The sequence below is a fragment of the Leptonychotes weddellii genome, chromosome 9 (assembly GCF_054177405.1).
Source record: "Leptonychotes weddellii isolate Sample4059 chromosome 9, ASM5417740v2, whole genome shotgun sequence".
Lineage (NCBI taxonomy): Eukaryota > Metazoa > Chordata > Mammalia > Carnivora > Phocidae > Leptonychotes > Leptonychotes weddellii.
Genome location: NC_138377.1, coordinates 115,768,566 through 115,792,192, shown reverse-complemented (window position 1 = coordinate 115,792,192; position 23,627 = coordinate 115,768,566). Strand labels below are relative to the sequence as shown.

General features: G+C 42.5%; 1 protein-coding gene across 2 annotated transcripts in view; it reads left to right on the top strand.

Annotated features, from left to right (window-relative positions):
* Window positions 1-702: 702 nt before the first annotated feature.
* The window catches only part of LOC102739966 (multiple C2 and transmembrane domain-containing protein 2), a 130,321-nt gene continuing 107,396 nt past the window's right edge, over window positions 703-23,627 (top strand). For both annotated transcript variants that reach the window (XM_081831598.1, XM_081831597.1), the window contains exons 1-3: window positions 703-1,247; window positions 12,648-12,710; window positions 13,977-14,085. In XM_081831598.1, coding sequence (XP_081687724.1) covers window positions 786-1,247; window positions 12,648-12,710; window positions 13,977-14,085 — 634 coding nt within the window. In that variant the 5' untranslated portion in view covers window positions 703-785. The remainder of the gene's footprint in view (window positions 1,248-12,647; window positions 12,711-13,976; window positions 14,086-23,627) is intronic.

Here is a 23,627-nt window from a genome sequence, read left to right as displayed (position 1 = left end):
AAACTAATGATGCAATGTATGGTGACTAACAACATAAAAAAAAAACAACCCAACAAGAGATCACAAGTTTTGGTGAGGATGTGGAAGAAAGAGAGGCCTTGTGCACTATTGGTGGGAAGGTAAACTGACACAGACATGTGGAGAACAATATGGAGGTTCCTCAAAAAACTAAAACTAGAAGTATCATATGGTTCTGGGTATATATATCCTCCCAAGATGAAACCAGCATTTCCTCCCTCCCTTGTTCACTACAGCATTATTCACAGTAGCCAAAATAAGGAAACAATCTAAGTGGTTATTGAGGGACGAATGGATTAAAAAATGTGAGGTATATAAACAGTGGAATATGAGTTAGCCATATAAATAGGAGGAAATCCTGCCATTTGCAACAACATGGCTGAACCAGGAGGGAGGACGTGATGTTGAGTGAACCAAGTCAGAGAAAGCAGTCTTCTTATGAAACACTCTTTTCACATCAACCTCATAGTTCCATTCATTACTAGAATTTTTCTGTAACTACTCTGATAAAAATCTGAAAAATTCAGTTTCTTAAAAATGCTTTTAAAAAATATTTGTAGACATTACCAATCAAATGTTTGGTCACTTAGTGGAAAGTGTGAGACTTTCCAGTCATATTTTACACTTTAATGTACTTGGATACTGCCGAGAAGGCTCATTTATGTTCTCTCTCCTTATATCGTGTTTTCTAGGAGCCACAGAATTGTTTCCTGTAGAGAGGCGCTCTCTCATGGAGTGACTTGCTGGGTCTTCATGCAGTCATAGATATGGATAAACCATCTGTCTGGGGCTCTTTGAAACAGCGGACCAGGCCTTTGTTAATCAACCTGAGCAAGAAGAGGGGGAAAAAGAACTCCAACAAGCCCCTAGACTTACGAGCAAGGCGTTCCCTGGACCGCCGCCTCAGCCTCTCTGTCCCTGACCTCCTGGAGGCAGAGGCCTTGGCCCCGGAGGGGCGGCCTTACTGTGGGCCCCAGTCATCCTACACCTCGGTGCCCAGCAGCCTGTCGACAGCAGGGATCTTTCCCAAGAGCAGCAGTAACTCCTTGAAACAGTCTGAAGACGAATTGGATTGGAGCCAGGAAGAAGCGGGACACCTCCACGTGGTAGAAACAGACTCGGAGGAGGCCTATGCTTCTCCCACCGAGGACAGGAGGCCTTCCAGCAATGGCATCTTGGATCCGCTCCAGAAAACTCCCGTTGAAGAGGATACACTGGAAGAGCCAGAGGTGAGACCAGGGCTCGGCACTTTCCTGTTCCTTTTTCTGTTTTTCTCCTTTCTAAGTGTACTCATTGCCCTTGGAAAATTTGGTTAGGAGTTATTTTTTGTGGTTAGCTTGGACGGAGAGAATGTCATTTATAAGAATTTAAATTCAGGTAATATTGATTGCACCCACTGTTCCCATTCGTTTTAGGGTTGACCTCTGTGCATTTTAAAACTATTACAAATAACCTCTCTGGGATACTTTAAGACATTAAAAGCCCTATTGGATGAGTTTTCCTTTTTCCATTTCCCTGGCAAAGAAATTAAAAGCATAACTTTTCCTCGAACATTTTGCTTTAAGTGTGTGTGTGTGTGTGTGTGTGTGTGTGTCTCCATCACTGCTCAATCCTACAGTAGACAAAAATGCATGTGAATATTCCTAAGAAATATATGAATGTGTGTCTCCCTTTGACTGTTGGAGAGTTTGAACTTGCTCCTATGTCACGTGTATGTGTGTGCATTTCTGTGTGCTTTTGCACACGTGCACATTTGCCCGTGGACAGCCTCACTTGCATTCTCTGAAAAAACAAAAAGGAACTGAAGGATGCAAATTCTTATGGATTCGTTGATTTTACAAAGCTTTAGTATTTCGGCAAGATAAAAGAGTCAAATACAATTATGAGACAAATCTTGCATTTCTAGAATGAATTTAATATAAAGTCAGCCCCCAGATTACTAAATCGTGGTGATTGGTTTAATCAGTTTTTTTTTTTTTTTTAAATTCGTGACACTAAAGTAGGTTGTAGTTTTGAGGAAGAAGTTAAATTTTTTGAGGGGATTCCAGGTTACTGTTATAATTGCATAAAAACCTGGATATTCATCTGGGATTTTTGGTTTTACTTTCAGAACCAAAACCTGCCATGTATTGGGGTGTCATATATTGTATATATAAATATATTTATATATATAAATACAAATAATTTTCCTTTTTAACTCACCCATTTAAAAGAAAACTTCTTTTTTTAAGATTTTATTTTTAAGTAATCTCTGCACTGAACTGGGGCTCAAACTCACTACCCTGAGATTAAGAATTGCGTGATTCATCAACTGAGCCAGCTGGGTGTCCCTAAACTTCCTTCTCAAATACGAATCCTTTGCTTCTCTTTTTATTTATTTATTTATTTATTTATTTATTTTTAAAGATTTTATTTATTATTTGACAGAGAGAGAATGAGAGAGAGAGAGCACATGAGAGGGGAGGGGGGAGGGTCAGAGGGAGAAGCAGACTCCCCGCCGAGCAGGGAGCCCGATACGGAACTCGATCCAGGGACTCCAGGATCATGACCTGAGCCGAAGGCGGTCGCTCAACCAACTGAGCCACCCAGGTGCCCGTTTGCTTCTCTTTTCATATCCTAGGATGTACAAGGTAGAAACAGACTGATCCTCCCATGGCCACTTGAGTGCCATGTATCTGCTTGGTTGCCTGTTTCCAGAGGTTGGAGGGACTGGGCTGCTACTAGTCAGACCTATAGGATCACATGTGGTCAAATCCATTGCTGTACCTATCCGCCTTTTAAGCTCCCTTCCACCATATTGGGTAGGCTTCTCCCACTACCTGAGGATCTAGAGTTTATTACATGGCATAGAAGTTAGCCACTCCCTTGCTTATCTTCCCCACTAGGCTTTATAAGTTGGTCTATGGGTAGGTCTAGGGGAGTCACATCTAATTTGTCTTTGTTTTCTTAGGGCCTTGCCGTATGCCTGACACATAGCATGTACTCAATCACTATTTGTGTATGAGGAAATCAATGATAGTAATGTGTGCATTCAGGTTAGTATAGTTTTGTTAGTATAGTGTCTTTATTGTGAGTTCTCTTCAGTTTATGATTTCATTAAAATCAGACTTTTTTGTTTATTTGTTTGGGTTTTTTTTTGGAAAGAAACATACTGTAAATGAAATTTCTTTCTGTATGATATTAACTGAAAACAGGGAGATTAAGACAGGTATAGACTTTTCAGCCCAAGTCCGATACTAGCTTTAAATCTGAATGTGTTCCTCTCTGCCTTTTTTTCAATGAAGATGGGAGTCCTGGTGAATCCATGTCATGTGAGTTTTAGGGTAGGTGAATCTGTATCTGGGAAATGGGTCATCTTTTTTCCTTTCCTAATGAATAGTGGACAGGCTATTATCACTTTCATGGGATGGGAGAAGCAATGAGGGAAGAAAGGGTTGGCATGTGACAAGCCTGGTGTACCACAAGGACAATCAGATATTTGCTGAGTATCTTTGGTGTAGCTGATTTTGTTTGTAGATTTTCAGAGTGGGGAGGGGTAAAGAAAGGGACATCTGTGGTCAGATTACCCACTGATGTTTGCCTCACATGTTTTATGTCCAAGGGCAACTTCAAGGCTGAGCCTGCAGCAGTAGGATAAGACCTCAAATAATGGAGTTGTCTGAATGTCTTCCAGTTTTTTTCCAGTCCTGCCAGGGTCAGCAATGAAGTGAGGTGCGGGCTTACAGTAATGGGGAAAAGGAATGAGAAAGCAAGGAAGAAAATTAAGAGGGAAGAGGAACAAGGGATGTGAGAACATAGAGGCCACATGGAACCTGGAATGGTCTCAATGCAGGTGCTTCAACCAACCCTAAAACCAAAACAGAAGAAAGTAGGTTTAGAATAAAGGATATGTTTGTGAGAATAGGATTCTCGAGACTTTCTCTTGGGCCCCGGATTCATACCATACTGGATAGTCCACAGAAACCTGATCTCAACTTGTTTTGACAGAATTTTGTCTCTCCTAAGTGCCCTCACAGATAGACTTGTTTTTCAGCAACATCACCGTTATTCACCTGGTGGCCTCAGTGAAACACCTGTGAATCATGTTAGACTGTTCCCCTTTCCTTGCTTCTCATGGTCTCTGTAATCTTCATCGATCTGCCTCACATCTGTCTTCTCCCTTCTTCTCTTACGGAAATCCTCTCATCCTTCAAGGCCCAGTTGAAATTCTCCTTCTCTGTCCGGGTTTTCCCGACTATACAATCAATATCATCACCCTCCTTTTGTTTACCGAACGTCCCACTTTTGCTGTCATTGAATCCTAACCTTACTTAGCTTTCTGTAGAAATCTGTAGAGGGAGAAAAGGTTTGGAACAGGTAGAGGGGGTAGAGAAGGGAAGGCAAATGGGTAGTCGGCAAAGGTGTCACTGAGTATGACCCTAAGAAGATCACCAGCCTCCAAGACCTTATTAACTGTCCAGTGACCATCTGGCTCAGAGGACCAACTCATGATAACCAATACCCATGATTACTAAGCTATAAATGACAAACTGTGACTCAACTTGCAATGAAAATGAAATACTGTATAGACTCTAATATTTATTTTGGCATAAACAGCTCACTGTGTCATTATTGTCAAGTTATTTGGGAAGTTGAATCATAATCAGCATCAGCTTATTAGGAGCGAGCAATAATTATATCAGGGCCTGGAAATACTTTGGAGAATTCGTTGGGTGTATTGACTCCCTGAAGTTGGCCTACATGAGAAATCACATAGAATCAGGAGGTTGTTTTGTGAACACAAGGCTAATGGATAAGTTCTACACTGAATGGTATCTGGTATGCCATCCATCTCACAATAGAGATTGAACTCCAAGTGAGAACTTGACATACACATTGTTTGCTTGGGCCGACGATGTCCATACCCACATGCTAACCTGCCTAGGCCATGAAGCCAAGATTCTTAAAGTCCTGTGGGATGGGCTCTCTCTTCCTTTCAAAGGGCTCAAGGGCAAGTCCAGACATTCACCCAGGCTTTCTTGCATGACTTCGCCCTTTTTTTTGATTGACACATTATTTGATTAACTATGTAATTACCACTTTCAGTCAGGCCCAGAAATATGTGGCAGGCATAAGCACCTAACATGGACTCCCTGCTATGATTATGGTTGTATTTATTAGAGTTATTATAGTTGTTTTTAATCATTACATTTTCCAGAACAAAATCAGGGCCCAGAAGTTTTAATGGCTTACCTAAGGTCATCAAGCTAATAAATGTTAAGAGCCAGGATCTAAATCTAGGACTGTCTGTATCCAAAGCCTGTGCACAAAACTCTGTGTACATCAGGAGTTTGGAAATGTGACAACTCAGAGCTGGTGATCTAAAAAAGTTGGTAATCAAAGGAAGATTTTTTTTTTTTTAAGATTTATTTATTTGAGAGAGAGAGAGAGAGCATAATCAAGCAAGGGGAGGGGTCGAGAGAGAGAGAGAATCTCCAGGAGACTCCCTGCTGAGTACAGAACCCTGATGCAGGGCTCGATCCCACCATCTTGAGATCACGACCTGAGCTGAAATCAAGAGCTGAGCCCTCAACTGACTGAGCCACCCCGACTCCCCTCAAAGGAAGATAGTTATTTCCGTGTGTCCACTGTGTGCTCTTTTAAAGGCGAGGATAATTATAGTGGTTGAATGGCCTTATTATCATGCTCAGCACCTAATAATCCTGAATGGAGGGATTATTGCCCCCCACCACCTCATCATCCATGTAATCCCCCACTGGGGATTTCCTGACATTTCATTTGGCAGTTGGGGTTTTAAATAACCAGCTTTGGTGCTATCTTATGCAGATGAGTTGAGTGGTTTAGGGAAGTACCTTATCGGGATGTTTCCAGAAACACTACTAGGCAACCGCAGAGCTTCAGTTTAGTGACCACAGAGAAACACAGTGACAAACCAGTACAGAGGAAATAGCCTAGAGGTGGCACAACTCAGCAGGTACATTAGTTTCTCTACCCTTCAGTTATGTGTTCTTTACTGTTCGTGATTTATCTCCAAAATTGTTACTCACCATCACGGAGTCCGTGAGCCAGGCATGCCAGCCACATTCCAGGTCTTTCATGGGGTTGGCCTCTTTTTCCTTCTTCCCTCCTTCCTTTCTCCTCTGTTGAGGGCCTACTATGTGTGGATGCTGCTCTAGGCACCAGGAACATAGCAGTCAACAAAACAGACAAAAATCCACTTCCTCATGGAGATCTCATCCTGATCCCAACAGGGGCCGGCTACAGATATGTTCAGAGAGGGCTAGGTGTAATGGAGGAAAACCAAAGCAAAGAAGGTGATTGGGAGTGCTTGGGGTGGGGGTATATTTTTGAACAGAGTGGTCTGGAAAGACTTCTTCTGGGTTGGTCACATTTACCCAGAGACCTCGAGGAGGCGAGGAAGGTCAGATGTGTGGTGTCTGGAGAAAGAGCATCTCTAGAGGAGAGAACAGTAAGCGTACACGCTCCGGGGAGGCAGGAGAGTGCCTGGTGTGCTTCAGGAATAGCAGGGCGGTGGTGTGAGGGGGCAGTGGTCGGGGATGGGAGAGTTACGTCGGAGGCTGAGTCATGTGGGCTTTCCTGTTCTATCGGGCGATCCTGTGAGACCATGAGGACTACATGGGGTACCAAAGAGTGGGATACGAAGGAGCCCCGTGGGCTCAATACTGGTGTTGCTCACAGGCAGGGGTCAGTGGTATTTGGTGGTGCTTGTAAAACCTAATGTAGACACTGTGAGTAGCAGTAAGTGGAAGCTTTGCTTTGGAGGAGAGCCTTGGAGGAAGCATGCATAGGCCGATGAGCCATGTGTGGGAGGTGAGGTCGTGCAATCCTGAGACTTCATTAGCCAGCCCTCTATCTCTGTCATGATAAAAGTGTCAGAGGGGAAGAGATGGTTGGAACAAAGGGAGGGACTTGGGTGATTGACCACCTTCATTGAGTTTTTTCCTCCATTCTTCCTAAACACATCGCCTGCCTTAATAATAATCATACTAGTAATACAGCAATACTAATAGAAAAGCAACACCAGGACCACTTTCTGAGAGGTTATATATAGGGAACTCTGCTATATGTAATATATGAGTCCTATCTCATGGGACCACATCTGTTTTGCTTCATCTGCATATAAGTAGCCTAGTACAATGTCTGGCCCAGAGATATCCTTTGAATGAATGAATTTTTCTCCTAACAATCTGTAAGCTAAGTGTCTTTTTGGCCCTTTTGGAAATGTTCCCATGTCTTGAATTTTAAGTAAATTTTTGCAAGGACACACAGCTAGGAAGTAGAACAAGTAGGATTCGAAATCAGGTCTTTCTGATTCCTGAGTCTTGTCTACCCCTGCACAGAGCTGGGTGTTTTCATTTTGGATTCTCCTGGATCTGAGCACAGTTGGGCACAGTGAAAAGAGTGGAGGACCCAGGACACCCAAGTAAAGGCCTAACTTTTTAGTTTCTCTTCAGCAACCAATTATCCTCTTCACTTTGGCTTCCTTATCTGTAAATTGGTGATATGGATGACAGTGCTGAGCCCCTTAATAGGAGCATGTGTGTATTTGTAAATTATAAAGTACTAAGCAAATGTAAAGGGGACCGTTTTTCTTTTAAACTACCTACTGGTAACAAGCATGAAAACAATGTGTGGAAGGTCAGTGGACAAATATTACTGAGCATGAAAAGAAAGGTTGATTATACTTTTTCCACGAAGGGCCAGGTAATAAATAACGTCTAGCTTTGTGGCCCACAGGCCTCTGTTGCAACTTCTCAGCCCTGATACCGTATTGTGAGATCAGCCATAGACAATATGTAAATGAATAGGTAGGGTTGTGTTTCAAAGTGTAAACCTTATCTAAAAAAACAGGTGGTGGGTTGGACTTTGCTGACCACTGCTTTATACCAACACGTGATTGAATAGGGTATATATGTACATATGTACATGCATGCACACACACACACGCACGCATGACTTCTGTTTTGCATATCACTATTCCGGGGTAATCACTTACAGAGAATAATCTTGGGGGGAGTACTGGGGGGGGAACTAAATAGGTAGCCCTTGATTGTATGATCAATAGCCTCTAGAAAAGTTGTGTGCAAATTTAATATGCATAGACTCAGCCATTTGGTAGACCTGAATTTTTCTGAACAGACATCTTTAATTTTGCCTCTTGTTGCCATATGGGTTGTTTGGATTCTGTCACTGTATCCAGGCTCTGCTTTGGGGTCTGTCTAGCCATCCCATCTCCTTTGCTCATTTTGCTACTTCCTTTGTCTTGTAGATTTTTGTGTTTATGAATGCTGTCATCCAGAGTGTTCTGATTCTCAGGAACCTAGATGCGGTACAGTCATTCAGTACATATGTATCACATGTATTGTTTGCTGTACTGACATACTCTTGAGTATTTTTCCGAGACTGTAGAAGTGCTCTTCTCAGCCAGCGTTTTACTCATTTAGCTTTTCTGGATGTGGGTTTATGTCTCCTTGTGCTGAAGTTTAAATACCCAGTGATTGTTTACATGGCTGATAATTTGCCTTCCTGTGTGTACTTCATGGTGAGAGCCTTCAGATGAGCCACATGGGAGGTGGTATTTGTACAAGATCACACTTAGCATACGCAAAAGGAAAATGTTTACTCTCATCAGTGTTTTGCTCTTAAGATCCTTGGTGAGTAGGGGAGATTTTCTTTTTTATATAATTGCCCCATCCATGCTAATATCACCTCATATCCTGCTGAATTTTAATAAATTTGCATTCTTGCCGATAGAGGACTCTAGAAGAATGCAAAATATATTACCTTCCCACCAATTTCTATTTAGGTAGAATGGAAAGAACAATGCAAACTCTTGTCATTAAAAACAAAACCAAACCAAAAGCACAAACTACTCATCCAAAAAGCAGCAGTGAGAGTTGTGTGAGAGATACCTAATATTATACTAAGTTTCATGCCAAGATGTTGGTGCTGTATTTTTTAATGTTTCTAAGTAATTAGACTGTTTTGTCATATTAAACTTTTTTTTTTTTTTTTTTTTTGAGAGAGAGAGAGCGTATGCACAAATGGTGGGGTGGGGAGGAGCAGAGGGAGAGAAGAGAGAGAATCTTAAACAGGCTCCATGGCCAGTGCAGAGCCTGATGAGAGGCTCAGTCTCACAACCCTGAGATCATGACTGGAGCCGAAATCAAGAGTCAGACACTTAACTGACTGAGCCACCCAGGCGCCCCTGTCATATTAAACTTTTTAGCATTCATGGTATTCAAACTTATTTATCTTTCCCTGGGTCCTTGGAAATCATTTGGTTGAAATTTTTGAAGCCAACACTTACTGCATAAACTATGGCATATGTCTATAATGGAATACAATTCAGCAATGAAAAAGGTTTGAACGATTTATACAGAGGACCACTTGGATGGGTTTCAAAGGCATTGTGCTGAGTGAAAGATGTCAGATGTCAGGTTTGCATACAGAATGAGTCCATGTGTAGGATATTCTGGAAAAGGTGAAAATACATGAGGAAGACAGGTAACTGGTTGCTGTGGGCTGGGGATGGTTTAACCCCAGTGGGATAGCATGAACGAGTGTTATCGGGGGACAGAACTGTTCTTTCTTGATTGTTGTGGTGGTCCCACAAATCTATACATGTGTTAAAAATTGTAGTTCTGTACACATATGCCAAAAGTCAACTTTTTGTACGCCAACTTTTCAAAAGTAAAATAAAAAACAAGAGTGCTTGATTATGCTTGTTGAGAACATCAAAAATATATTCTAGGGATTGTGGGATACCAGGGATTCCTATGAGGAAAATCATAATTGTGCTCTTTTCAAAGAGAAACTCATTGATGTGGTTACTATGTTTACAAAGAAGTGAAATCATGTAACTTCTACTCAGTGGATAATACCTTAGGCTGTATGCAGAATGGAAGGGAATATTCAAGGTTATGTGTCCCCCAGCAGCCGTAACGTGGTCCTTGGTGCCTACGTAGCATTTCTGCTCTTCTTTACGGTGAACGCTTTCCTTCGTTGGTGTGTATATATGTCATGTGACAGTTACGGTGGCTGTGGGAACCGTAACTTTAAGTTCTGTGACTTTTCTGTGAGTAAAACCAGCCATGATATTGAATTAATGTCATTCTTCACATTTAATTTCCATGTTGTTGTAAGTGGAAGACTTATCGCATATTTGAATAAAAGCTCTGTGTTCATTTTTTTTTTATAAAGATTTTATTTATTTGAGAGAGAGAATGAGAGAGAGAGAACACATGAGAGGGGATAGGGTCAGAGGACGAAGCAGACTCCCCGCCGAGCAGGGAGCCCGATGCGGGACTCGATCCAGGGACTCCAGGATCATGACCTGAGCCGAAGGCAGTCGCTTAACCAACTGAGCCACCCAGGCGCCCTGTGTTCATTTTTGATAGCGTGTAAGTGACAGTGGTTATGTGGACTCATTTTGTCCCTTAATTAATGTTATCATTAAGTACAGCGAGGCCAGTCTGGGGGAGAGCGTCTGAGGGGTGATGCTTTAAAGCCTCTATCCATCCACTGTTCTCCTGTGGACCACCACGATCTTTGGATCTTTGGCTAATAACTGTGCGCTCTGAATGGAAATTTTAAGCCCAGCACTGGTAGCTTTGTGGAACTGCCTTCAAACAGAATTGCTTAAGTGGAGCATTGATGTATTTCTAAAATGGGAGACATTACTGATGGGTCTTCACACTACAGAGGATCAGACAGTAGATGGTACTTTGTTGACTCTGCCCATGAAGATGTGGCCAGTCTCTCTTGGTTTTGTAAATCAGGCAGAAGAGTTGCTAAGCTTCCAGGAAATAATAGTGTGCAGTGTAAAAGGCATGAGGGCAAATCTTTAGAAATTAGGGGAGTTGAGTAAGGTTGACTGTCCTCCTAAAACGGTCTTCAGATAATCCTGTCCAACCTCCCTGGATGTGTTTTTACATAGAACATAGGAGGTATGAAGAGCCAGAGGGGAGGGTGACAAGTGAAGGCCCTGCTGGTACCTCTTTTCTGATCTGCTAACAGGTCTCCCACACTGAGGGTCGGGGCTTCTTTCCTGGCTGGGCAGTGGTGGTCCTTCCAGAGCTGGGGGACTCTAGTGACCGCAGTGCTGGGAACCTTAGGGAAAGGTCGAAGTGTCCGAAATCACCCTTGATCCTGGTGAATGAGTATGAAGTAAATGAATTATATTCACAGTCAAGGAACATTAGGGCTGGAACGGGTGGAGAGAGAGGCTTGTGTGAGAACCACAGACGCAGGCGCTGTGGGGCCTCTGTTCTTCCTGGGGAGGCCACATGAGGCTTCAGGCCATCCTGTGAGCAGGGCCCATTGCTGCCTGGTCGTAGCATTTTGTGATGTCACTGCATGCAGAGGGGGTGGACCAGAGGACCCCAGCTTATCTACAGCCCCTCACCATCCTGCCATCCCTCCTGGGGGCTGAAAAACTGCCCTCCTGCTTGGGAACCCAGATTCTCTTGCTGCCTGAAGCTCTACTTGAGAGGGAGAGAGAGAGATAGACAGACACACAGACTGTGTGTATGTGTGTGTGTTTGTGTGTGTTCATCATGTCTTGGAAGGCAGCCTACCATCTGAGCAGGATCTCTGACTTGTGTCAGGACCTCCCTGATGGACACTGTGAATGGGAAAGACCAGTGACCACAGTGCTCCTGGTCCCCATGTCTACCCTTAGAGGTTCATGGTCATGCTAGCAGTCTCTGCAGGTTTGCTGCCTGCCTCAGTTTGCCCAAAACTTTGGAGTTACCTAGCCTTGTTTGGACGGAGAAATCCCATGTTTCTCACACAAGAAATCAGCCCTGGCTAATGCACCAGCCAGACAGGAGCATATCCAAAATGCTGGAAGACCATTAACTCACTTCCCTTCCACTCTGCCTTTCTGTGCAGACAGCCATCCTTATCTCCAGCCCGAAAACCTCAAGGAGTCCGAGAGCACCTCTGGACCCTGCATTTGTGCATATAAAACCTGCACAGTGAACATGTCTGCTGTATCTACACACTAACTACTGACTGTTGCCCATTTCATTGCCCTGTGGGATCATTTCGTAGGTGTCTTAAATTAGGAAACCTAGACCCCTCCCATCCTGAGATCATTTGTTCAGAATTTGCATTTCTTACTTTTTGGTTGGTGATTGTACAGACTCATGAAGGCATGGTTGGAGGAAGGTCTTCCAAATCCCATTTTGAAATGTTTCCTCCTGAGCAACAAGCCCAGGTCTCTGGCATGTGATCTGCCCACTTCTCTTTGGTGGCAGAGGACCAGGCAGGCCCACCCTGGGAGGGACCTAGTGGGATGGTTCATGCTGCTTGCACGCTAAAGCCTGGATGAACGAGGGATGACGGAGCAGTCCGGTGGTAGAGCAGGATCAGCCTTATCCACGCTCTGACCGATGACTAAGATTGCAGAGGCTGTAGCCCGAGGGACTCCACTGAATCAAACTTTTATTGCCAAGACCGGCCACGCATGTGGGAAGGCAGCCTGCATACTTGAAACTGAGCATGCAGATGGCAGACTCAAAGGCAAAGACCTGATAAAGGGTATCTGTGTAGGTTGATACCATTTTGCTTTTTGAAAGCGGATTTTTTTTTCTTTTTTACAGAAGCTATGTGGAAGTGGTGATCTGAATGCTTCTCTGACGTCCCAACAATTTGAAGAACAATCTGTGAGTGACATTCCTTGAAAACAAACACTAGAGTAAATATTATTTCTTAGCAAAGGTGTGGGTCTGTATTTCTTTGCTTGTTTTTAAAGCATGCTGAAACGAATCCACTTACAAAGACAGGCCTTGCACGTTATAGCTGGAAAAGATTAATTCAGGGTCTATCGATCTGTTAGACTGGGACTGATTTTTCTAAAAATACAGAGCAGCTATGCAGTTGAGTGGGACAGTAAAGGAGACGAAGCCATTCTGAAGTGCTTTGAAACCTGGATGGGGAAAACTTTCAAAAGAAGGCTGTCAGGGGGACTCCGCCACAAAATCGATTAATTGAATGTCCAATAAGTGAATGATAAATTACTTTATCTGTTCTTTCTCTTTGGAAAGACAAAAATTTGAACTAGTGCAAAACTCTAGTTCAACACTTTAATTGGATGCAATGAATAAATATTCAAAAATGGACTTGGAGTCGACCTTGTGGCCAGTGGGAGTTGATGCATTCCTGGACAGGGAAGTGAGCCGTATTGAGGGGAGGTAAGACTGGGGGTAAGTGGAGGTGATACCATGGTGGGGGCCAGGGAGCAGAGGAAAAATATGCAAAGGGGAGAGAGCACATATGGACACAGGCGTGGCATGCGCCTGACGGACGTGTGGGCTCAGGAGGCTGACAGCGGAGTGGTCGTGAACAGAAGTGTTTTTATGACAGGAGGTGGTGTGCCAGAGTGGAAAGGCTTGGTGGGAAGGGGGAGAAAGTGAGGAAGCGACTTTGCATCTGAGTGTGGACACATGTCTGTGGGACACATGTGGACACCCCACGTGCTACTTCCACTGGGCTCCACCATGAGTTCTAGAAGAAAGAATCCTGCAGGAGATCACTGAGCTTAAGGGTATTTCAGATACTGACCTACCACTTGTGGGATTTTGGGGGGGCAGAGCACGTGCTACTTCCACTGGGCTCCACCATGAGTTCTAGAAGAAAGAATCCTGCAGGAAATCACTGAGCTTAAGGGTATTTCAGATACTGGCCTACCACTTGTGGGATTTTGGGGGGCAGAGTTAATACTGCAAAGACATTATCAGGAATTCTGATAAAAACCCCACTGGGGAGAAACATAAAGGATGCCTTAATAAATCACTGTAACCAAGTCATCCAGGTAGGGGGTGGGAGATGAAGCTTGAAGATTTGTCTTTGTGGTGCCTTTTGCGTTGGCTCTGAAATTCTCTTCCTCAGTCCCCAAACAGCAGACTTAACTTATTTCTTCATCTGTGTAGATGTTTGGGGAAGCCGGTGATGGCTTGAGTAACCTGCCCAGTCCTTTTGCCTACCTCCTCACCATCCACCTGAAGGAAGGCCGGAACCTGGTCATCCGAGACCGCTGTGGTGAGTCTGGCTCTGCTGTGCCATCTGTAGTCTGCATACCCATTTCTCTACTCTTGTCTCTACATGTCAGGCTGCCTTTCCCATCTCCTGCAACAGAGAGGAGCTCAAATCTACACCTCTTAGCTATCAAGGCCTTTGCAGCAAAGTATTTAAATCCACTGAATCTTACTGTCCTTTACTGTTATTAAATTAATAACAATAATGATAATAGTAATAATCACATAAAGTTGTTTTAAATGAGATAAGGCCACTGTCATAGCTTTATGCCTGGCATAAAGCAACTGCTCAAGAAAATGTTCCCTTGATTCTACTTTAATTATACGTAAGAAAAGATGTGAATACATCCTTAGTGTGAAGCCATCAAACATACACTTGGATGGAAATACCCTTTGAACCCCATCCCCCTCCTGCCCTGAAATCCCACTGGGTTCCCCTCCCTCAGGATAACATCTATTATCTGCATATGATTTGATTCGTTCACTTTTTCCAACTCTTTCTATGCCTTTACACACACACGTAAATACACGTGTATATTTTTAATTAAAATACTATAATGTCCATATTCTGCAATAAGCTTTTTTGTGCTTCATTATGTATTCAAGATTGACCATGTTTTTCCGTGTAAATATATCTCCTTTCTTTTAAATACCACATAATATTCCATTGTATGATGTGTTATTCATCTGTTTCTCTACTGACAATTACTTTTTCCTACTTCTTAGGAATATAAATGATACTGTGATGAACACCCTGCATATGTTTTCATACACAGATGAGAATATATCTTACAAACAATAGCATATGTTTAAGAGCAGACAGTCTGGTTAGACTGCCTGGGCTCAAATCCTGCCCTTCTCTGTTTATTGTTGTTTAATGTTCTTTGGCCCCTCTGTGACTTAGTTTCCTCAGCTATAAAATGAGGATAGTAATATTAACCTTCATTATAGGCTATTAGGAGTATCGAAGGTAGTAACTTCTCTAAAGTACTTAAAACTATGTCTGGCTTCTAGCACTTCAAGAAAGCTAACTGTTGTCAGCAACAGAATCTGGTGATGGAAGTCAGGATCCAGGGGATGCACGTTGTTCAATTTAAGAGATCCTGGCAAATTGCCTTCCAGGAGGTACAGAATATGGCCTCTCACAATATGTTTACAATTTCCCCACCTCCTCACTATCGAGTATCTACTTTTATCACTCTTAGTTTTTGGCAATCTCATAGGTTGGGTGTTGACTCTCCTTGTTTTAATTTGTACTTTGTGGATTCTCATGATAACGAACGTGGTCATTCGTATTGCCTTTTTTGTGAGTTTCTCTCTGTATCGTTTGTCCGGTTTTCAGTTGGGCTTTTTCTTTGCTCTGTTTGTAATTCTTTATAACTTTCAACATTAATGGTTATTTATTACAGGTTACAAGTTTTTTTTTCTCTCTGTTGCTTATCTTTTATTTTTATGTCCATTTTTGTCCTTCAGAGATTTTACATTTCCTTACAGGTAAATATATTTGAGTTTTCTTTATGGTATTTTTAAAAATTTATTTTGTTTAATAAGGAAGAAATTTTTATTCTAAGGAATTGAGTGTCTTCCCCTAGACTCTTCCATCTGTCCTCTATGTCTGCTAGCTTTTCTTTCTCATTCTTCCCATGACTTTTTCCTTTCAGGGAGAATTCCTCCATTTGGCCTTCTAGCTTTCTCATTTTCGTGTCCATTGTGACCACTGTGCTATTCCATTCATGTACTTAATTGCCATTTTTAAAATTTTTATATCAGCCTATGTTTCATAAATGAGATGATGCCATCTTGTTTTTGAGAGTATTAAGTATACATTTAAAATCTCCTGTTCGGTACTTTATCCCTTAGATATTCCGGTTTGGCATGTTTGCTGCTCATCTTTCTGTGTGTCTCTGTGTCCCTGTCCTACCATCCGTGGATGCTATTTTTGCTTACTATGTCTTGTCTTCCCTGATAGCAAGGAGGACTGGGACATGCAGCTGGACAGGCTGAGCCAGTGGTTTAGTCTGGCTCCTTTCCATTCCTCCCAGTTATCACCAGTTCCTGGTTACCACCTATCAGTTAAAGCTTTTCTCTCTGGCTTACTGCCCATGCTCACTGTTCATGCTTGCATTCAAGGGCTCTTGCTAGTCATTGCTTGGCACCAAGAGGAGAGGATGGTGCTGGCTCACCCAGCTGCTGTACGTTTGCTGTGCCAACCGGTGACCCTGGTAGTTTCTCTGGCTATCTTCTGCTTCCCGTATCTGCTGCCTGCAAGCTCAGAGCATCCATGGTTTACCTGCCACACACCTCACACTCTCCCACCTGACCCTGCTTCTGAAAACGTTTTTACTATGATTTTCTTCTGCTCATGTTTTAGATTATAGATTCATCTATTGATCTGCTCTCACCTGACTTCCATCTTTCAGGCTATATAAAATATTCCCACTTTTTAAGATTTATGTATTTATTTTTTTAGAGAGAGAGCACAAGTGGGAGGGGTAGAGGGAGATGGAGAGAGAGAATCTCAAGCAGACTCTGTGCATTGAGCACAGAGCCCTATGTGGGGCTTGATCTCATGACCCTGAGATCAGGGCCTGAGATCATGACCTGAGCTGAAATAAAAAATCAGTCACTTAACTGACTGCCCCCCAGGCGCCCCTCTACTTTTTTTCTTTTTAAACAAAATTTCTCTCTCTCTGTCTTTTTTAAATTTTCTCAGATACAGGATTCCAAAGTAGTGAAAAAAATATCTCATTTTTTACTTGTTGGTAAATTGGGTTTTCTATCAAAATCATAATTTCTTATCAGTTGTGTGACTTCCAGTGTTTTACCACTTGTGTGCTATCGTTATAAACATATGCATTTTAATAAATACATCTCTTAGGTTATTTTTAATGATTTGGTCAGATAGCATTTCACACCTGAAATAACATCTAGGGAACAATTATGAACCAGTGTGCAGTTAACTCCCACAAAAATCCCGACTCTTGCTCTGAATTTGCACAGTGTCCCCTGGGTGCTTCTGTCAAACTAAGATCATTATTGAGCTTGTACTGTGAAAGCTTATCTGGAGTGGGGAGGTGTGTTCCATGGAGAGTGCATTTAACTTTACTAGTAAGAAGGTATTCTAAACCTTTAAAAAACATGTTTTAAATTTTTGGAAATCCTCTAATAGTTTGTAGCCTTGGGGGTGGGCGCAGGCCCTAGACTACTTCTACAGACCAGCTACCCTCTTTTTATCCACCTTCTCTGGGTCTTTCTCCCAGAGTGAGTGAGCTCCACCACCCTTGACATATCATAATGATACACTTACTGCACATTCCTAATAGATGGTCAGTAAACTTAGTAGATGATGAGGATACTGCACACATCACAAAATGACCAGAAGAATGGGGCGTGTATGTTCTTGCTCCATACCTTGCCCATTTAGAGACAAAAAAGAAACTGTAGTCTGTGCTATCATCCCAGCCATTGTCATCTCTGAATAGTTTCATTGGAATTAAACATCATACGACTTTGACTTTATCTTGTGTAAACTTAATATGATCAAAATATAATACCTAGTAAGGCATCTAGGTCATAAACTGTGTTGTTCCCAGCACCTGTGTCTTTTGTAACTAGTAGTGACTGTTCTTGTCTGTTATATTTATTGGGAAAGTTAATCATTACTGAGAAAATAGTCCTCTCCCAGCCAATTCTTTTTCTGTACTTGGAGGTGTGGTGTGCCTTCCTGCACGGTGACTCTATTAATTTCTGCTTGATTTTCATAATCATTATGTTAGTGATCAGGGAAATGTTCCAGAGACCACTCAATGCAGGACAGCATTCACGTGAGCACTGTTGATTTAGGCAGGGATCGTAACTACTATCACACATGCTCCCATTTCTGACTCCTTGCCTGGGACAGACATTCTTTATCAGTACAGTGATATTTTCTAGGTGACCCAACCCAGCATCAGAATTTTATCCAACAAGGTCCTTCGGACCAATAGTTTCCAAATTCGAGTGAACACTGGGGTAGCCTGGAGGGCTGATGAAAACCCACATTGCCCACCCCCAGAGTTTCTGATTCAGCAAGTCTGAGGGGGGCCCTCAGGATTTGCATTCCTAACGAGTTCCCAGGTGATCCTGATGCAGGTGGTCCAGAAGCACACTTGAGCCACCACCGTTGTAGGCAGCCAATGTCCACCAGTATGTTGGCACATGAGAAGAAACGTTGGCTTCTCCTGGTAGGTCGAGTTTCAGTTCCCTATTAGGCACGACATCTTTTCCTGGGGCTTTACCTCGTTACGTATTTGCTCTCTAGCATTCTTTGTTTGTATTTTCTGAACATAATTTAATTTGGTATTAGCCTAATTACTATAATTGTGTACAGAGAACTGTATGATATGCCAAAATACTAAATACAAAAAGATTTTTGAATTACCCACAAATTTACAGTATTTATTCTATGAAACCTGTCTTCAGTTCTGTGGATGTAAGCTTGATAGCCGACTGATACAATACGAAATATCCTTCAAGATTCATTCAGATGCCACTTCTTTGTCATCTTTTATGTTTATCACAGACACAAATTCTCTCTCAAGCCTATAAAAATGTTCCCTCCATGAAACATACACTTTTACCCTTAACTAGATAAATGACCAAGTCGCCCTATTAAGATATGAGTGTTATATTAACTGGGTGGCTGTTTTATTCGTCTCTGTATATCTTACTATGCCATACTGATGGTTTACACATAGAATGCTTTTCATAAATTTTAGTGCTTTCTTAAGGAAATCCACCCGAAGCGCTGGACTTAAAGAAAAGGAACACTAAAGGCTGTGTAGTAAGAGGGAAAACATCTTCCCCAAAGGGAAGAGAATTCGGTCACTCACTCCTTTCCCCCTTCACTTAGCGCAGGAGTCCCTTCTGCGAGATGGGCACTGCACTGCTTCTCTCCTAGACCTGGTGGTGAAAGTCAGGGAAAAGGTTTACATGATTTTAGAAATTCAGGACCTCATACAGATCACCTGCTTCAATGGCCGATCCAACAGAAGCTTGAATTCTGGAGACTGAGGTCCAGAGACTAAACGACTTACCAAGGCCATGTAGGGAAGCAGCAGGTGAGGCAAGACTCAGAGCAGCCTGGGTGGCTCGGTGCGGCGAGGAGAGGATTGGACATTACAGCCTACTTCCCATCTTGGGACCTCCTACGGCAACTCCCTCAACCTCTCTGAAATTGAGTTTACCCATCAATAAAATGGGCATGATGTAATTTGTTTTATAACGGAGTTGTTAGAATTAACAAAAAGGAAGTAGCCTATATATAGAAAACAGTCAATAAAGGATAATGCATGTTATTATAGTTATTAATGAATAATAGTAATGAGAATAGCATATATTCTTGACTCTTGAAGAGCTTGGTCCTCTGTTCCACGTCAACATTCCCATCAGTGACTTTGGAACTTGGTCCTTAGCCTGTCTCAGTTTGTTGGCACCCCTGTGCACTCTCCTTATGCTCTGCTTACAACATCGGGGTTTGTTTATATTTTGCTTTCCTGACAGTGAATCATGTATTTAATGTTTAAGCCTAAAGTAGAATAGATCAAACTGACCAAATAGTGATTTTTCCATTATGATAGGTAGGCCTTTGGAGTATTCTTGAAATGTTTTGTGCCCTTGGCTCTCGAGAAACTGCTCTGGGATAGTTAAGTCAATTGCATAGTCTCATTTTTGAATATTTAGGGAGAAAAACCATTTCTGATGAATCATCCTCTCCAGAAAGAGTTTGGTGTTTTCTTTAGATTGTTACATAATCAGTACTGCTTATGTAACTTTCTGTCTAGGACATGGGTTGGCCACTTTTTCTGTATAGGGCCAGAAAGTAAATATTTTAGGATTTATGGGTCGTAAGGGCTCAGTGACAGCTACTTACCTCTGCCATTATCTTTAGGTCCATTTTAATGATTCATTTCCTTTTTGGTCATATAACTGCATAACTGAAGAGGAAAGAGAGAAATCATTGGAAATATGACTCTTAGGTGTCAATAATACATTGTACTAAATTGACAGAAGTTATCCAAGAGTACTGTATCACATCTTGTGTATTATTTAATGTTTTCTAAAGTGAAAAAAATGTTAGTGGTTTTCCAAACAGCCAGATAGAAATAATTCTTGGTTAGGATTAGCATCTAAAGATAATATGCAAACTAATGGTCATGACTATGTTTTAATACAACTTTATTTACCGAAACAAGCAGTGGGCTGGATTTTGACCCATGGTCCAAAGTTTGCCAACCTCTGTCTTAGAATATTATGATCTGATTTTAGAGTTTGGCTCTCAGAAACTGTTTTTTAGTGTAGCAAAGTAAAAACTTGATTTAAAATAAAAGAGGTATAATCTAAAGTTGGGGAGTGATCAAGTTTTGAAGCTCATGCTTTCAATTGAGGTAGCTAGGAAACATTTCAGTAATATGACCTCAGATAATGGAAAAAAAAATATCTGGAGATTTAGGTGGTAAAAGGCCATTTTTTTTTCCTATATTTTTATTGGGTAGTAAAGTGGAAAGTCATGGTATCTCTCTTAGGAAAAGACATTTCTGACATCCCTGAAGAAACGGCCTTACAAGGAGCTTACAAGGTTTGTGACTGAGGATTGGAAACTTTCAGTCGCTTGACCCATCCGGAGACAAGTGGGGAGCAGCCTCTCAGACCCCAGAGCACCCCTCTCTGTTATGATGCCGTCCACCAGGCCTGGACAGTGCCCTTCCTTCGTGTAAAAAGAGTGCTGTGGACATTTTATCGAAATCTCTCATTTCTCTGGCTCAAACACACACTCGGTTGTTAAATAGACTATCAAGGTAGGATTTGAGATTTTCTGGTGTTTTTGGTGAAGTCTGTTAAACTATAAACTTGTGAATTGTTCGTTGGGCAGAATTAGCAGGGAGCTCTGGCTTCTGAACGATGGGCAGGTTTAGCAGTGGTGTCGAGAGCATGGTATTATGTAGTCACTGCCCAGGGCATCAGAGGGTCTTTCCTTGTCGACTGGTCTATCCCTTGTACAGAATACATAGGCGTGTTGTGTGTGTGTGGGTGTACATACGTGCACTGAAGAAACCCAGCAAGACTTACAGGTCATTCAAAAGGACTGAAGTCAGCGGGTGACTAGTAACTCACTGTGATGAACATGCCTCTGTGTCCATGCATCATCATGGATAGAAGAACAGCACCTGGGAGGCTGAAAGGTTTTAATTAGGTTATGTTAGAAGTGAGGCCACACTTAGAAGATTGCGCCTTACAGGTCATTTTCTAGTTCTTCAAGAATTTCCTTCGATTCCCTGGCATGTGGTGTATTAGCCTTGCCTTAACTCGGCCCAGTATTGGGGAGCTCGGTCCTTACTAAGCAGCCCCATTCTTTCTGCCAAACACATGGGGTGCTGTAATGGTCTTTCTAGGAATGAGCCTTACTTGGATGCTGTAAATGTCCAGGCATTGCCTTGAGCTCATCTTCTTGAGCAATCTGTAGGAGGAAAAGCACAGCATCCCCACCTCTCTGCTCTCTCCCAGTTACGGGCTGTGGCCTACGGGTAGGTCTTTGTCTGAGCCCCGCTCCTGCCTTGTCATCTTATTTTTCTGGTTTTTTTTGCTCTACTTCCTTTTTCCGCATCCTCACTTCTTCCCTTATACTCCCCATTTCCTTCCCATTTTTTTTTTTTTTCCTCTCTGGGAGGTTCTACAGGCTATAATGTTTTTCACCAAAGAAAACACACACCTATTTTGGGTTCTTGATCTAAAACCAGTAACTCTTGGGGGTCTTATCTTTCTAGATTGGTAAAGCACAAGGAATATGATATGACCAATTTTAAGTCCTTCTACTTCATAATTAGGCTGATGCATAGAATTTAACTTGGACTCAGTTTCCCTTGGAAGGAAAGGTGGTCAAGAGGATATTTTGGGGTCTTAAAGCTGGCAGCACTCACTCATGCCAACAACCCTGCTTTCTAGGCCTGGGGTGAGCACCGCTCTGTGACACGGGAAGGCCTCTTATCCTGGGAAGAATGCTCAGCTCAGATCCCATTAAAATCTGGAGCATTAATTCCCGGAAAACAAGAGCCCTTGCAATAGTTTTTCCTTGATGTGAAGGCCCTCGAAGAACACTGTGTTGCTCATGCCCTCTGGTGGCCACTTTGCAGTGTTGCAAAAGGGAAAGGAAAGTCCTTGGAAGGAGTTTCATTGTAACATGATCAGGGCCCCCCAAAATCGCTTTTGCTGGAGGGTTGAGGGTTGATGGTTCTTCTTTTTGATGTGAGTTTTAGGTGATGAAAATTCAGGACCCATTCATCTAGCAAACTGCTCGCTCTCTCCTTTACCAGCACAGGTAGATGGTTGACTGTTTTCTGTGTAGTAACAACTTCATTTGCACATTGCAGGAAGAATATGTTGGATAAGTCATTTTTCTCTTTGGAAAGAATGATTTAGACAAAAGATTTAAGAGGTCCCACTAGTGTGAAAAACCTGCCATGTGATAGGTGTTTAGTATGTTACTGATCTGCTTCCAAAATGTTCAAATGTCTGGTACCTCGGATTTCAGACCTCCTTTCCTTTTGCAATAACCTTGTATTAGAGCTAGAGAGAAACCCATTGTCTTCTTTGCAACTGTAATTGAGGGACACATGGGGTGTTTCTAGTTGTGTACTGAGGAGCAGTCATAGAGCTTCCTGGCAGGTGTGTTCTGAGTGGACAGCTCCATTGAGCCTGGGCTGGACCCTCAGCAGTCTCTTCCATGTATCCTGCTGTGTCCAACAAAACCTTTTTTTTTTTTTTTTTTTTGCTTTTGTGCCATAATGCAGAGTTTTGGTGAATGCGAGTCCTGGACCCTGGGTGCAGACCACCGGGGTTTGGGTGCTAACAGATGCCATCTAGTGACGGTTGTGAGGATTCACCTGCTGTGAATGCTTTCAGGGACACGGGGGATATGGGTGGGGTTGGAGGACACACAGCACACAGTAAAGAGGTATTATTATGACTGTATCTAGTTGTCTTTATTCTTGTTTATTCTTGTTGGTGTTTTATTTTGCATTTTCCCTCTGGGAAGGGAAGGACTCCTGGCATTTCTGCCAGTCTTATAATGACTTTTCTTCCCAGTTTCTTTTACATATCTTTAGCTTTGTTTCTTTTTTGCAATAGATTGTTTCCTCCGCCTACCCCCCACCCCACCCCAGCTCCCCTGCCCCCAAGGGGGGGCAAAGGGTGGTGGTGGTGAAGGGTGTTTTCTGAGACCAATTCCTACTTTCTGTTTCTGCAACAGCAGAAATGAAGGAGAGGCTAGTTTTTAGTGATTGGAATGAGGACTCTATTATGAGTTGATGGTTTTTTTTTTTTTAAAGATTTTATTTTTATTTATTTGAGAGAGAGAGAATGAGAGACAGAGAGCATGAGAGGGAGGAGGGTCAGAGGGAGAAGCAGACTCCCTGCCGAGCAGGGAGCCCGATGCGGGACTCGATCCCGGGACTCCAGGATCATGACCTGAGCCGAAGGCAGTCGCTTAACCAACTGAGCCACCCAGGCACC